This window comes from Centroberyx affinis, unplaced genomic scaffold (genome assembly GCF_046629955.1).
Source record: "Centroberyx affinis isolate AG114_WGS23_722 - 3 ecotype Tasmania unplaced genomic scaffold, CSIRO-AGI_Caff_v1 ptg001144l_1, whole genome shotgun sequence".
Taxonomy (NCBI): domain Eukaryota; kingdom Metazoa; phylum Chordata; class Actinopteri; order Beryciformes; family Berycidae; genus Centroberyx; species Centroberyx affinis.
In genome coordinates, this window is record NW_027279678.1 from 17,834 (window position 1) to 33,656 (window position 15,823).

The 15,823-nt window shown below is 39.1% G+C and overlaps 1 protein-coding gene across 3 annotated transcripts in view; it reads left to right on the plus strand.

Annotated features, from left to right (window-relative positions):
- Positions 1 to 5,486: 5,486 nt before the first annotated feature.
- gpsm1b (G protein signaling modulator 1b) overlaps positions 5,487 to 15,823 on the plus strand; it is a 42,329-nt gene continuing 31,992 nt past the window's right edge. For all 3 annotated transcript variants that reach the window (XM_071524074.1, XM_071524076.1, XM_071524075.1), the window contains exon 1: positions 5,487 to 5,682. In XM_071524074.1, coding sequence (XP_071380175.1) covers positions 5,621 to 5,682 — 62 coding nt within the window. In that variant the 5' untranslated portion in view covers positions 5,487 to 5,620. The remainder of the gene's footprint in view (positions 5,683 to 15,823) is intronic.

Consider the following 15,823-nt stretch of genomic DNA (forward strand, 5'->3'; position numbering starts at 1 on the left):
CCTGGAAACACGAGTGTGGACGGAAACGCAAACAACACAAAAACGCTGTTTCCAAATTTACCTGGATTAGTATTGACAAGGACTCAGTGCAGCTTGGAGAGGAATTTGTTTAATTGATGGCCGTAAGACCGTACCAGCTATTTCACCCATTGACACGTCATTTACTAGAATACTAGAGCTCAATATAGGACTGGAACACAAATAACAAGCTAGGCTAGCTAGCAAGCTAACTTACCAGTCAAGTAAGAAGAATGCTACGTAGGTACAAAATGCTTCACTTTTCTCCAAAGAAGAAAAGCTTCTCCAGTATTAACACAATGTCTCTTCTGATGCTCAACATTACGATCAGGTTTTCGTTTCTTCTGCCAACATAGTTATTTAGTGAGCAGAGAAGAAAAACAACATGGAACGGGGCACAGGCCCTAAAGTCCTCCAAATATTGTGTACTCTGTCTGTGCTCATGCCGTGTTCGTACCACCTAGCACACGTTTGTAAACCACATGACAAGTGTTTTTGTTGTTGTATGGTAAATACACCTTAGAACAATGCATGTTATTTTTAACCCGAAGGGGATGATGAGAAAAAAAATCAAATATCTTGCCCTTCCTCAGCTGAAGCCGCCTCCTTTGAGCTCTCATGTTCCTCCTCTCCCTCAAATTCTTCCTCCTGATCACCATCATCTGATAACTCTATGTCTGAGTCTCCCTGAACAATACACTTATCAGTGAAAAATCTAAAAAGTATAAAAGTTAAATAAAAGTTTACATGCACACAAAAGAGGAAAAGTACGTACAGACAAAAATAATCAGATTGATAAAAGAGATTTCCTTGAGACGTAATGTATCATGTATCATAATCCACTCTCTATGAGAAAATGAGTAAGAAGGACAAGAGAAGTTTCCCTAGTGGCGTGAGTTTGGGTATCACCAACCAACAAGACAAAGAGTAACAGCCCTGCGACACTGAATTTTGTGGAAGTGTCCCTGCCGGGAATCAAATACGGGTCTCCCAGAGAGTCTGCAATCTAACTCCCTGCACACTTTAACCCACGTGATCAAAAGTGGTGAACAGAGTGAGTGAGCAACTGACAAAATAGCCAAACCTCGGGTGAATTTCGAAGTGGTGGCAGGTGGCAATTGCTCTAACGCTAGCGGCGGGCTCCAAAAAGACTCCAAACCCAGCCCAACTCCATGCAAGTCAATGGGATGACAACCCATTCTCACTCAAAATATAAAGTCAATAAATTTTTTTCTTATGGTCTCAGTAGCTTATTTCACTTCTTCTAAGGTGTGTCCTAATAATTGTGTCATTAACAGGATATCACAGTTATAAAATGGGGTTGTGTTCCTAGTGATTGACAGTTCGCCTGTCCAGTGATTGACAGGTCGCCGATTATGGACCAATAGTACACGCTACGGCTCTGAAGGCTCACGCTGGCTTAAAAAAATATTTCAACATGGCGGCCAAACCCAATCTTTTGGTTTCAAAGCGGCCCTTCAGAAACCAATGCGTGACATCACACACACTACATCCATCTTTTTTTACAGTCTATGGTGTCAACATCAGCAGCAGCTTAAAGGCGTAGTTCACCCTTAAATAAAAATTCTGTCATTATCTACTCACCCTTCATGCCAGCTGAAACAAAACACAGGTGAAGTTTGTTAGTCCATATAGGGAGGTTGCCAGCACAAAACATCGGAAGTCTCTGGGGACCGGTTCTTTAGAGTTGCAAAAGTTTTCTGAAGCCAAACGATTGCATTGTGAGTGGAAAAGACCTATATTTACACCATTATTTAGCACAAAAATTGGTTAGTCGTCAGTTTGCATTTCTATTTTTGGTTTACACTAAAATCTGTATTTAAAAATAAAAGTAGATCCAGTCTCCCAAATGGGAACTATCTCTCCTAAATCCCCTCCGCTATGTTATCTTCTATCAATAAAAATGTGAAATTATGTTCTAAAATGTTCGACCAACAGTCAATTGAAAATCACAGTAGCGGGATCTGTTGTTGAATATTCACAAACGTGTTAAATGTAAATTTTCAGGCTATTTTCGTGGCCTCATTCAAATGAGTGGAAAGCAAAAATCTGAATGCTACAAACTCGTCAGCTGCATTCGATCTTGATATTCTGGTTTTCATGGTGGTCAAATGCCGAATCACATAGCATAGATTCTAGACAGTACTAGTGCTGCATTCAGTTGGAAGTCAGAAGTCGATAGTTCTGAGTTGAAAACCGATTTAAATACGTTCCAGTGAGTCGGCTCAGGAAAACACAACGCAACACCCATTTCACCCACTAACATTAACGTTTGCTATCTGACAATGCTTTTAGCAGGCAAGTTCATACTAGCAAAGACTTGTATCTAGTAATGAAGCAACTGAGTTACGTTACAAATGTAAAGTACAAAGTTGTTACAACACGTTTTCGTAACACAAAACTACATATCAATTAAAATCTGTTTTATTAGTACAAATTGATGTAAAGAGAATTCAGTTTACTTTTCACCATGTGACGTCAGCTGTGTTTATGTCGGAGAACTAATAGATCTTGGCTGAATTTCCAACTGGGAACTCAGGCTTGAAAGACCGTTCTGTTGCACTTCTATGTGTCTGAAGTAATTTTTTTCTTTGTTCTGAGTACAATGGAATGCAGCATAGAATTGACAGAGGACATGGGAGTTCGTGCATGGGATTGAATTGAAATTAAAGTTGCGAATGGGAATAAATTGAATGGAAACACCAAATTTTGGAGAAAAAACAAACAAACAAAACAAATATAGCAAAAACTTTTTTATGTTCGCTTGAGGTGGATTTGTTGGTGCGTCGATAAAGAAAAACAGCGTTGGAAACTTATTTTGAGAATTAATAATAGTTACCCTAACCTGTATTCTGCACAGGTGGCCAGCTTGTACAGTACTGTCACGATCAAGGACAAGTGGCCCAACAGGCCCAGCGAACGGCCCAATAATCCTACAGCAGATCAAATGTTGTCCTGGACATCCTGAAGTGTTGCACCCAAACGCTCTCCGTAAAATGCCTTTGCACAAAGACCTCCAAGAATTATTTTGTGCGTCTCCTTTCCCACAGGAGACTGGTGTTGAATGTGAATTTCATTGGTCATTTAGTTGTCGTCGCCTGGAAGCAAGAAATATGGCACCAGTAGATTACATGACAGAATAATTATTAATTCTCTGATGGAAAATCACTCTCCATTTTTTATATTAATACCAAATTCTATAGTAATACCAAAGGAGATGTTAAAATGGTACCATAAAGTAGACAAGTTCAATATAAACTCACTAATCGGGAGATTTGTGTTGGTCTCATCCCGCACACGCAAACCTAATTATTCGCTTAAAAGCCGTTAATGGAATCGCATCTGATTCACATTTTAAATTTTTAAACTTTTCAAAAGTTTGCTTTGATTTTGCGCAAAACCGGGTGAATACCAGTAGCCCAACATTAATTGTCAGTGATTTTTTCCGGCTATCGCGATAAAAATTCTGGCTGAAATTACCTACCTACTGTATTGTGTGAACTTTGACATCTTGGGGTCATTTTAGCCCTGTCTAGATTGAGTTACTGACCTGTGCACCGTCATCTGTATTAGGCTACATGAACCACACATCCCCGGATTTGCTCCCAGTGTGTGTGGTGATTAATTGAATTTCAGGTACAGAGCAGACACAGAATGAAAACTTGCCAGATGTGTGTAACCCCCCATCTGACACGTTTTGTCAGCACAGTTTCTTTTAGATACATTTCGAGCACTCTGCAGAAACTCTGCTGCTGGTTTTTATTCTAGCCATCTAACGGCCGTGCTCCACTACAGCCATCGGGCGTCAGCCATCGAAGGAATGATTCCTTTACCAGCAGTGAAAGATGCTCCATTGCTCATGTTCTGTTTGCATTACGTCCGATGGCTGCGTCCAAGTGAAAAAATTACTGATGTTCAATTCTTGATGGCTGACGCACACGTTCTCCCTCATTGAAATAAAGTTGAATTCATTGTTTTGTGGTGAATCCATTCAAAAGTCAACGCGCTCTGTGGAGCAGGGAGAATGTCACATTGGCGCAACGCTGATGGCGACGCAACGTTGGTAGTGGAGCTCTAATGTAATCAGGGTCCATTTTACCTCTGAGATGCCAGGTGAATGTAATTAAGTAGCTAGTAAGATAGAAAACCACCAGTTCTCTGGGTCTTGAGGACCAGGATTGAGAACCTCTGAAGAACGAATGGGTATGCACGTAGACTGAATCACCACATGTTGCTGACACAGACCCTCATTAAGACAATATCTGCTATGATACAGAGAATTCCCACTCCCAGAACAAGACAAACAAATGATAAACCTGGTTTATCATGCGGAAAACCACATGATGAGATCAGATTTCACCAGCATTTGTCTCAAGTTAGGGGGACGTTTGTACACTACTTTGGGTAAATCTTTGAATAAATTTTTAAGTAGTGGATCAGAGCTCAAAATGTGCCAATGTTTTCGTATAGTTTTTTCAAATTTTTTACCCGCGCATAGGATGGAAGGGTAGTGACAAAAGTTAATAGTGGGAAAGTTCCCAAAAATCTCCAACTATGTTGGCCTCTTGAGTGGACAAATTATGTATTCCCATGTATTTATATATGTATTTATATATTTATGTATTTATATTCCATGTATTCCCATCATGGGACCATATGTCTGTCAATCAGGGCAGGACTTTTACTCTTTACTCTACACTTTCACTTGCACTTAAATTGACAAAACCAGTTTAAAGTAACTTTTTACAAGTTGCTGTTAACATAAGCTCAGCTACCGTAAAGGTTTGGAAAGCAAAATTAATATAACTTTGAGTTTTTATTGTGGACTGGCACTGAATCTATACAACATAACATTATACTAGGGAAATACCATTCAAATGAAAAAATATACCTTTTCCAAAAACAAATAAGGCGTGGACCTTGTATACTGTGATTGAGGAAAGTGCACCATAGTGTGCAGGGTCAGCAACACAAAGGAGCCTCTCAATTCAGTGTCAAAGACACTCACATCTCACAAGTGTCCGGGGGGCTTGAATCATGGTCATTCCAGTTGAAGGACAGCCTCCCTACTCACTACCCCCAACCTCTTGAGTTGGTCTCAAGAGACCAATATAATTTGAGACATTAAATATTTGGCTGTGGAAGAATGTTCTTAAAAACAGAAAACTTAAAAGACATATTGTAGGATGTGAGTTGTAGTATGATCAATGAAAAAGTGAGAAAATAATGATACATATGATAATAGCTTTGTGTGTTTTCACATGTGAAAAATACAATTTACCCTTTTGTCTCACCAGCTAGTGCAAGCATGCTCATTGTCACTCACACACATATACTACTCCCCAGCCTGTGACGTAACTTCGGGGGAGGGGTTTGTCTTTTTATGGTTTGTTTGCACAATACCTCACTTCCTCAGCAGCTGCCATTGCTGTGCTGAATGAGGAAAGAAGAGGGAGAGAGAGAGAGAGAGAAATAAGCAGCTGAGCGACACAAGAAAGAAGACGTGGGTAGCAGCTAGAGAAGGAAATATTTGTGAAGGGGCCTCAAAGCAGGAGGAAGCAGGCAGATTAGCAGCACTTCTATGGCTCAATCGGCTGCTAACGGTGTGGACCAGGATCTGGCCAGCAAGAGGCTCCACTCAAGGTAGGACCCTAGGGGGGGACATCGCTAAACAGGGGGTCAGTTTTTCAGCCTGTCCTTGGATGGCTGTTAGGAAAAAGGGAAGAGAAAGGGAGGGAGCGGCTCAACGGAGAGAAAGGGGGGGAGAGCAGGGGCTGCCAGCTCAGAGCTCGGCTGACTGAGGAGGAGCTAGGCAAGGGGGAACTTGTCCAGCCAGTTCTCATTGCATTAAAGCTCAAGATCCAGCCACAGCACCAGCCAAAGCCCCTGTTCCAAGCCTCACCCCTGGCTTGGGTCACTGAGTCTCAGTCTGAATGAACTGCTGGTCTGGCTGTGGCTGGAATGTGCAGACTGAAAGGAGCCACGTAAGATGTGGACATGGGAGGAATATAGCAAGGAGTGTCTCAGCTGACTGGGGCTAGGAAGTGGCTCCAGATTGGGCACATGGACTCACTTACACATGGCTTCAGTTTAAACATGCCATGTGGGCACAGAATCACACCATGTGTATAGAGTGAACTCAAGAGAACACATGCAAGAGAGGACAGTCACAGCACACACACACACACACACCAGGCAGGCTGCTTTGCAGTGTGGGGGTGGATATATTTCTATATAACAGTATCTGTCAAAGGAGTTATCAGTTCTTCTGTATCTTTGCATATTTTGCATCTATGAGACAACCACACTCCCTCTCATCTGCAAATTCTCTCTCTGCCTCACTGCTATCTGTTTCATTGTGCTATCTGCACATCTTGAAACTGTATTAACTTAATATCTTTCATTGTCCCCCACAGTGAAATTGGGGGAAGTACTATGGATTGGTCTCTTCTGGTGATTGGATTTTGACACAACTTGGGGGTTGATGAATGTTAGTACTGCATTGTGACATTTTCAAAATTACACTGATTGGCCCAAAGGGGGGCGCTACATTGTTTGTTTGTTTGTCCATGTGTCATGGGCCACATCTCAGACACCACTAATCAGATTTCGGTGAATCTTGGGAGAATGATGCATCTCACTTTTGCATTTCGGCATTTTCAAAATTACTCTGATTAGCCGAAGGGGGGATTTACATCATTTGTTTGTCCATGTGTCACTGTCAAGCATGATAACTCATACACTGATTAGTCCAAGGGGGACACTACAATTACAAGTCAAAACAAGGTGATGTATATGTTATTTTCCATGAGTTTCCATTTCCTGATTTTCCATGAGGTGGACTGTCTCATTCACTTACAATTACTGCTACCTTGTTACATTTATTAGTTGTTGGCTATCAAAGCTCAATTTAAGGTTGTTGTTTTTTTTTTTTATCATCTGGCATTGTATTTTCTCAAAATTGGCAGTGGCACTGATGTCAAATATTGCAAATATTTATTTTTTGATGTTGCTAATAACTTGATATCAGGCTTCAATGATGGGTGGTGACAGTCAACAAACACACAGCATCTTCCTATAACAAAAATATTATGACATTACAGCCCCCCACCTTTGAAGCCCAGTGACTGTGACACAGAAGTGGCTGCTGGGAATGTTAATGACTGTTGAGTTGTGAATTGACATTCACAAGCCCTGCAAGGTTGTCATGTCCCTGGGACAGATGGACAGACACACACACACATGCACACACACACAGTCACACACTTGTTTGTTTCCATCATATGGCCAGGTCTACCCTCTGTGATAGCATTCCCACTATTTCACATACAGATAAAGTCAATACATAACCTTTCTAGAATGAGGGCTGTGTGTGTCTGTTACAGCTTGTGTGTACCTATTTGTCTCTCCATTCCAAGCAAACACAGCCTTTGCTTAAAAAATCTACCCTTGATCCTGGTGTGTTTAATAATTAACAATTTAATGTCCCTTTCTTTCTGAAGTCCTGGAAAGAATAGAAGCTGCCAAATTAACTGATTATCTATCAGTTCTATCTATTGAATGGTCTATTCAAACCATTTCAATCTGGCTTCAGGTCGTTTCATAGACCATATTTACAAAGGTGGTAAATAACCTTACCTCAGATTCCTACTCTTCCTTTAGTTTTACTCGATTTGAGCGTGGCCTTCGATACAGTAAATCATAATATGATTCTAAACCACCTAGCGAACAACAGGCATCCGCGGCCCCGCACTTTCACGGTTTAAGTCTTATCGTTTCAGATAGAACATGTAGTGTTCATTACAGCCCTTTGCTATTCTCTATTTACATGCTACCTCTTGGTGAAATTATCCATAATTATCACATCAATTTTCACTTCTATGTTTATGATACTCCAATCTACATACATAACAACTGGTCACAACTTGCAAAACTAGAAACATGCTTATCTACTGTCAAAAAAGGGATGTCATCAAATTTCCTGCTACTAAATGCCATCAAAACACAGATGTTAGTTGCTGGCCCAAAAAGCACAAAGGTCTTGTGTCACGGACGTCACTTTAAACTTTGGGGATTTTCTAATTATCCAGGGTCCACATTTAAAAATCATGGTGTTACATTTGGTCCAACTCTCTCATTTGACTCTCACATAAAGGATATCATGGAGATAGCCTTTTTCCACCTTTGCAACAAAGCAAAGATTATTAAATATGGCTGACGCTGACTGAGCTCCCTATCTTTGGAATCATCTTCCTCTTACAATTAAGGAAGCTAATTCTTTGGAAATCTTCAAATCCAAACTCAAAACCTATCTATTTTCATTGTCATATGACCAACCCTAGCTTTGTGTATTGTGGGAGTGGCATAGTCTCTTCTGCTACCGTAGTTTACCTTAGCTTTGACAGCATAATAGAGGAACCAGTCATTGGGAACCCTAGGGCTGCCTCTTGGTTTGTCTGCATCATTACACTCACTGCCTGTCTGCTGTCTGTATGTGTGTCCATGGCTGAATATTTCTGCGTGGGTCATGCTTAGAAAGGCTGTGTGTATGTGTGGCTGGCTGTTTGTCCTTGCTCTCTTTTAGACGCCAGTTGCAAACATTGGTTTTACCTGGCAGTGGTGCTGGCTCTAGTTTGTGTGGACGTTTGCACTGGCCGAAGTCCCATCATTCTTCCTCATCATGTTTCTCTTGACTTTTCTTCTCATTGTGACTGTTCATGTCATTGTTCGTTTTACCCATTGTTGTGTCTTGGCACCTATTGCATGCTCAGTCATCCTGGTGGGGTATCCCTCTCTGACTTGACCTTGTCTGTCTAAGTTTGGTGGTGCAGTGTGGGCTAGGCTAGGTAGGATAGATTGGCCTGTTATTTTGTGTCTTTGTTTTGTTTCCTTGTGTTTTATTTTGTTGCATAATGTGTAACATCATTTTTTTTGTGTTTGATTGGTGATTAGTTAGATCTATGTAGGCTTGTTCTCTGTAAAATCCTTTGAGACATCTGGACTCGTTTTAAATTTTCTATATGTGCATCAGATATCTACTCTATTAAATTAGATGTTAATGTCTGAGCTGAACCCTTAGTTAGACTTATTCCTGTATGTGGCCGTTTTATGACTGAGAAGAGCAAAACACAGCTTTATCTCTTATTTGACATATTCAGTATCTAACTATCTAGTCCTCTTGCTTTGAATCAGGTATATTTCCCTCAAAACAAATTGTACGTAAACTCAACATTGTGGAATGCCTCAAGCATAAAAAAGTTATTTAAAAACCCAAACTCAGTTCTGTAAATCTATAAATTGGATTGCAACCCACATTTTGCAGATACAATCCTCAGTTTATGATTACGTATCACCATTTATGTCTATAAAGACAGACATGGATTGTGTTTTACAACTCGGGAAACACATGATTACGCTCCTCAGTTTTGGAGGGCATATCTCAGCAAAAAGAGAAACGTAACTCGTAAGGCGCTTTTAGCCTACAACTCAACAGGAAGTAACCATAACCGGAAAGGATGTTGATGGGTTTTTTCAAAGTAAAAGTCTCATTCTGGCCTTAGATTTCCATTGGGGAGGATAGTGGAGCAGAAAGTGAGTGATTGGTGCAATAGATTACACTCATATTCCACCACCGCAGCCCTGGGGAACATAAAGCAAACTTATGAATATTAAATCTTTTCATATTCTCAGGAACACCTTGAGGGAATTTCTTCAAAATTTGGCACAAACGTCCACTTGGATTCAAGGATGAACTGATTAGGTGGTCAAAGGTCAAGGTCACTGTGACCTCAAGTCCATCCTATTCTCATGAACGCGATATCTCTGGGAATTTTTCTGGGGAATTTTGTGAGGTCACTGTGACCTCACAAAAAACACAATTGTCTTTTTTAATTTTTTTATTTAACCTTTATTTAACCAGGCAGGTCAATTAAGAACAAATTCTTATTTACAATGACGGCCTGTCTAATAGGATAAAATGATGAAGTGATGACATTTTATATCCAAAAGTTCAAAGGTCAACTTCGCTGTGACATCATGATGTTTTGCTTACCACTGTAGCTGAGACAACGATCTTGGGTCATTCTACAAAAACGGTGGAAGTGCTGTCACTTACTTTTGCAGACACATATCCAGACAAATCCTTTAAGTTGACCTAATAATCACATTAATTATATATGTTTGATAAATAAAGACTGTCCTTGCAATGATAAAACAAAGTTTATTGACGGAGGCATACAACCGCAAGACGGTTATTTCTAGTTTTTGTATTTTTTAGTTTTAGTTTTTTTTTTTTTGTAATCCATTTTTCCTCCATCCTTCCCAATACTACAGTCTAATGTGTTTAAATTGGCGGCAGCATGTTTACATAACAACACAATTGTTCATAGTCTAGTTTATTGCTTTTACTGTTTTATTTAATTTTTTATTGCATAGTTTTTATATTCTGTAGCTATGTGAGCTTATCCTATTCTATTTAATTTTCCCTGCAAAATCATACTACTTTTGCCACTGCAATGACCTAAGTCTTCTCTTATCTTTAAAAACGCTGCTCTGGATCTGTCCATGTTGCATTTGATTGACTATTTGTTAAAAGCTCGCCCTTATGTGAATGTGTTTATAGCTGGATGGAAGGTTAGATTTTGTGAAGCCAGCTATCACAAAGATACCCTGACTATGTTGAATTTGCTTTCTGAGACAGGCCCCTAGATATGATGTTGAAGTTAGGCTGTGAATTGAATAATAATTTGCGATGTGGATAGGACCAGCAGATTATAATTTTATGACGATTACATATATATGAAAATATGGTACAGTAAGATATATTTCTTATTTAATCCATATATGTGTGCTACTACACAATCCTAATTTAGGCCTGATCCCTCCTATCAAGAAAACCGAAATGACAAGATAACTAAAACAAAGTGTGTAAATAATAACAATAATAATAATAAAAACAAATGGGACAAAGTTGTAGCCTACTGCCATCTTCTGGTGTAGTAATGAAAATGTCTTGGTTAAACCAGAACATTTATTTTGAAAATGTCAATGTGGAAACCACATTAAAAAACACATTACTTCTGGGTCAGAATCAGGAAAATGCTGTGTACCTACAAATGGTGTTTTATTAGTGAGGATACAAACAGCCAAAAGTCTTAACGTAAAAAAAAAAAAATCTGTAAATGTATAAACGCAGATGCAAAAAGAGAAGGGGAGGTATAAATAGTTCTTCATAGCCGTAACATAAGGATATCATTTGTAAAATGGGTTACAATCCTGTTTATAGATTTACAGAACTGACTTTGGGTTTTCAAATTAGTTTTTTATGATTGAACCATTTCACAATCTTGGATTTATGCATGATTTGTTTTGGGGGAAATATAACTCCACATAATAGCTGGAGGTTTAGAGCATTCAAAAGGAGTTATCCTGCTGATGTCCCTGGGTTGTGAAAGGATAACTGCCTGACACTGGAATGTTCTTCAGAGAGGCTTTATCCAGTATCTCAGAGATGACTGTTTATGAAAAGAATACAGACATGCTGAAGTTTAAACCAAATGGTGCAATTGCCCTCCAGTGTCTGTCATCTCAGCCACTTAAAATCTAGAAATTATGACAATATTGCAATTCTGAAAATTGTCTAAATTGTTTTTGTGTAATGTGATATTCTTCCTTACATGATGCTGTTGTATTAACAAAGCAATAGATAACAGAGAGAGAGATAGAGAAGGAAAGAGTAAAAGATGCAATGTTTCAGGAGAATTAGAGAAAAGAAGAAAGGAAGAGAGGGTTCTACCCAAACTGAAAGAGACATGTATGGCAAGGGGAAATGCATTCCTAGAGTTTCTCTTTGGTTTCCCTGACAACTAGCCTTGGCACTCTGTAATTATGGCTGGATTAGTACTCTGAGCACAGAGTTCCCCAGCTAAACCAGGACTCCACCAAAGAGAGAAGTACAGAACCCAGAATGAAAGAAGAAATACAAAAAAATAGCACCATGGAACTGAAGATAAAGGAACAGCTCCAAGAGATTAGCAGCAATGCACCTTGATAACACAGTTCTAAAAATGGACCATATAATAAAATATAACAAAAATAAAAACAGAATATACAATGACAGAAGAACACATAGCCGAACAGAGAGCCGATTATTCATATGTAAAGAGAGAAAACAATTCATTTTACAATATATTGTCCTTTTTTACTGTCATGTATTAGCCACCTAAGACATGAGACAAGATGAGGACAATCCTGACAATGTCTTAAAATGCAAATACATGCTCAGAGCATGAAAAGAGTGTAGAGTATGTTTCCCCACCACAGGCATGTTGAAACTTTTTTTTTTTTGGGGGGGGGGTTGTTTGAGGCATTTTTTGGGATAATTTTGGTGACTTTAAATAGGAGATTTTCATGAGTTTGATTTGAATGACATAGCCCATATTCTTCTGCTTTCAGTGTGTGCGCGTGTGTCATTTTGTGTTTGATTTCCTTCTTAGTCTTGTTGCTCTATAAGGTGTTATCCGCATTTCTGTGTAGTATACTTTTTACTGTTTACTTACTACAGAAACTGTATGGTTTACATAACTGTATGGTTTAATAATGAGTTGTGTTAAGCAGTGAGTGTTCGTATGTAAGTATTAGGTGGATGAATACAGGTTAGGTAGATGAATACAAACAGTAAATTACAGCAGATAGATGAAACCCTGTCTCAGAAGACTGGAGTTACTAATGTAAACTACCCTAATCTACCACTAAAGTGGCACGCAGTTTGTATTGACTAAACAAACAGCTGCAGACAACGCACCTTATCTGTGACTCAGTATGTCATCTTTTAGTTAGGCTATTGTTCTCACCTACAGTGAGAGCAGTGTGTTAGGTGGAATCCAATGACAGTTGTAATTTGCAAGTCTTTGCATTGCACTCATGTTAACTGTCTATCTGTGTGTTGGGCAGTTTAACTTATCTGCAATAACTAAAAGGTGACAAGTTACTGTTTACAAACACAGGTTTTGAGCAAACTGTAGAATTTTAGGTTTCACTTTCATTTTCACAACGGGAGGCTCTGTCAGAGCAAACCTTTCTCCTGCACTGACCGCTCTAAAACCAAGTGCACACGACTAGAAATAGGCAGTAATCTTTAAATGAAATAGCATGGTGGAAATTAAGGGTGTGGCAGTGGGGTGGTGGATGGATGTCTAGATTTGCCCTCAGCTCCGACAACTAAGGTTCATTCAACTGTGAGTGAAGTTTTATTTTTAGCTTAAATATTTCTTAGTTACCCATTACCAAAACCTTTCCCTAACCTTAAGCAAAGTTTTTGTTGCCTAAACCAAACCCTAACCCCAACCCTATCCATAACCAAAATTGTTTACTTGCCTAAACTTAACTGGTAGCTAACCTTTTCACGTGATGAACATGCAAATATGGTCCAATTTGAACCATTGTTTAACAATTCAATTTGCAGTATTGCCACAAACTTTTTGTAGTGGAGGAATGTAAGCCTTCACATTATTCATGTCCACAACATGTAATCTGCATTTCAGATTTCACATTTACATTTCATGAGACTTCTGGACAAGTTCACCATTCACATTTTGCATTCAATGGACATATTATTACCAGTGTTGGGGAGGTTACTCAGAAAAAGTAATCCATTACCAACTACTCATTACTCTCTCTAAATTGTTCTGAGATTACTCATTACTCCCTGAGGAAGTAATCAAATTACTCATTCCTTTACTTTTAAGTTACTTTCTAAAACATACTAATCCTCTAGTCCTTACTACAATGGAGAGTACATTGACGGACACATTTTTTTCTCCTTTCTTTTTGTGCCTTATTAAGCAAATAATAGCCTAATGCAAAGTAAGTAAACATTAAGGCATTACTGCCTTTGGACAGAACAAGGCATAGCCAACATGTGCGGTCAGGATGAAACAACAGGTCTATTGAATAGGCCACCATAAGCCTATTTTTTATATACTTGCTTCGAAAGCTGGCTCAAAGTAAAATATTTCAATGAGAGAAATTATTAATGACAACAGAGGGTATGGATATGGATGATAAATTCAATCTTTGCCTTTTTAGGAGGGGTTGAGGCATTCTCACCATCATCTGTGGGATGTGGTCGGTAATCTTGTGCTATCAGTTTCATGCGGCGGTGTTGTCTGATCAAGTGCTTGGACAGTGCGTTACACTACTGTGTTACTGGGAAAAGTAATGTGATTACAGTATCCCAACACTGATTATTACACATAACAAAGTTCAGCTTATGCACAAACCTCACTTCTACTTTCCTAACTTACTTCCTGAAATCTGTCCAATAAGTCTCATTTACCCTGTGCAGCCATGGTAACAGCATTGGGAGACTGTCTCCCTTAGACCACAGGCAGGCTATTATGGTATGAATGTCTCCCAAACAGACCAATTAGAGTGGTAATCAGAGGAGAGAATGGCAGACTGTACCGCACATATCCATTCTTACGCCAACCACAAAGATGACAAAATAAAAGTCAATTTCTGAAAATCCTCCCACAGAGACTAATACCCTTTTTTGTTTATGTCTTGTCATCTCTTTGCTTTCCCTCTTTTTAAATGTCTTTCTCCATTTGTCTTTTCCTCACTCTGGATCTTCCTGTCCTATTGTCCTTCTCTGATGTTTCTCTATTAACTAGCTCTCTTGCTATCTTCTGCACTGTTTATTTCACCCCATCAAAAAAACAAAGGTCTCTTCCCAATTCCTTTGTCTTCTGGTTTCATAAGAAGATATATAAGAATATAAGAAGATTTACATCCCATATCTGAATATCTCGTTATGTATGCCTGTCTTTTCCTTTTTTGTATCTCTGTAAGTGGCATTCTTAACTTGTTGAACTATTGAACTTGTTGAGTTATTCCCAATGACTGTCTCTCTCTCTGCTTTTTCCCCAAGGGAAATGTCATATGAAAATAAGTCTCGATACACAATCAAAACATAAACGTATACAGTGCATATCATATTTTTGCATACTATTTCAGTGTGATCATTTATAATACATTTATTGAGGCACTTCATCTTGATCATTAAACTGGTTGAGAACCAAAATATGTTTCCTTTTCTTATTCACTGGACCCTCTACCTATGTAATTGCAAACGATGTAGTTTCTCATATTGCTGACATAATGTTATACCCAAAAGTGTATGTCACTCTAGAGCTTCCCACATCAGGGCTCTTTATACAAGTAAAGAGAAACCCAAGTATCCTTATTGTCAAGTTTTCTTCAAGTTTCAAGTTTCAAGTTTTTATTTAACACTCATATGGCAGTTTTACATCCAGAAAACCGAAATACATGAGCATTTATAATGCACACATCAAAATAAAAGCATGGTAATTGAACCTTATTTTATAGTTTTTCATTTAAGAGTCTTATTAAAAAGGGGATGGGTGACTTCCTATCAGTGCGCGTCTTGGGAATCAGTAATTGTGTGCTTTGTCTGGTCTGTCGGTTGGATATTTGGGCTCTGGTGGGGGGGAGCCAGTTCCTGAAGGAGGAGTCCAGAAGAACTACACAGTGTAGTTCTTCTGTCTTGGAGAGTGGGTAGTGAAAGGGTTTGGAGTGCGTCCTGATAACTGGAATATGCCCTGCCAATAATGATCCGGCAGGCGCATTTTTGGACGTGTTCTATCTGTTCAGACATAGCCTCTGTTAGATTTCCATGTCACACTGGAGAGGCATACTCCAGTGTGGGGCGGACATATCCAGTATATATTGTTGCTAAGTCTGAGGTGGTAACACCAGACCTCCT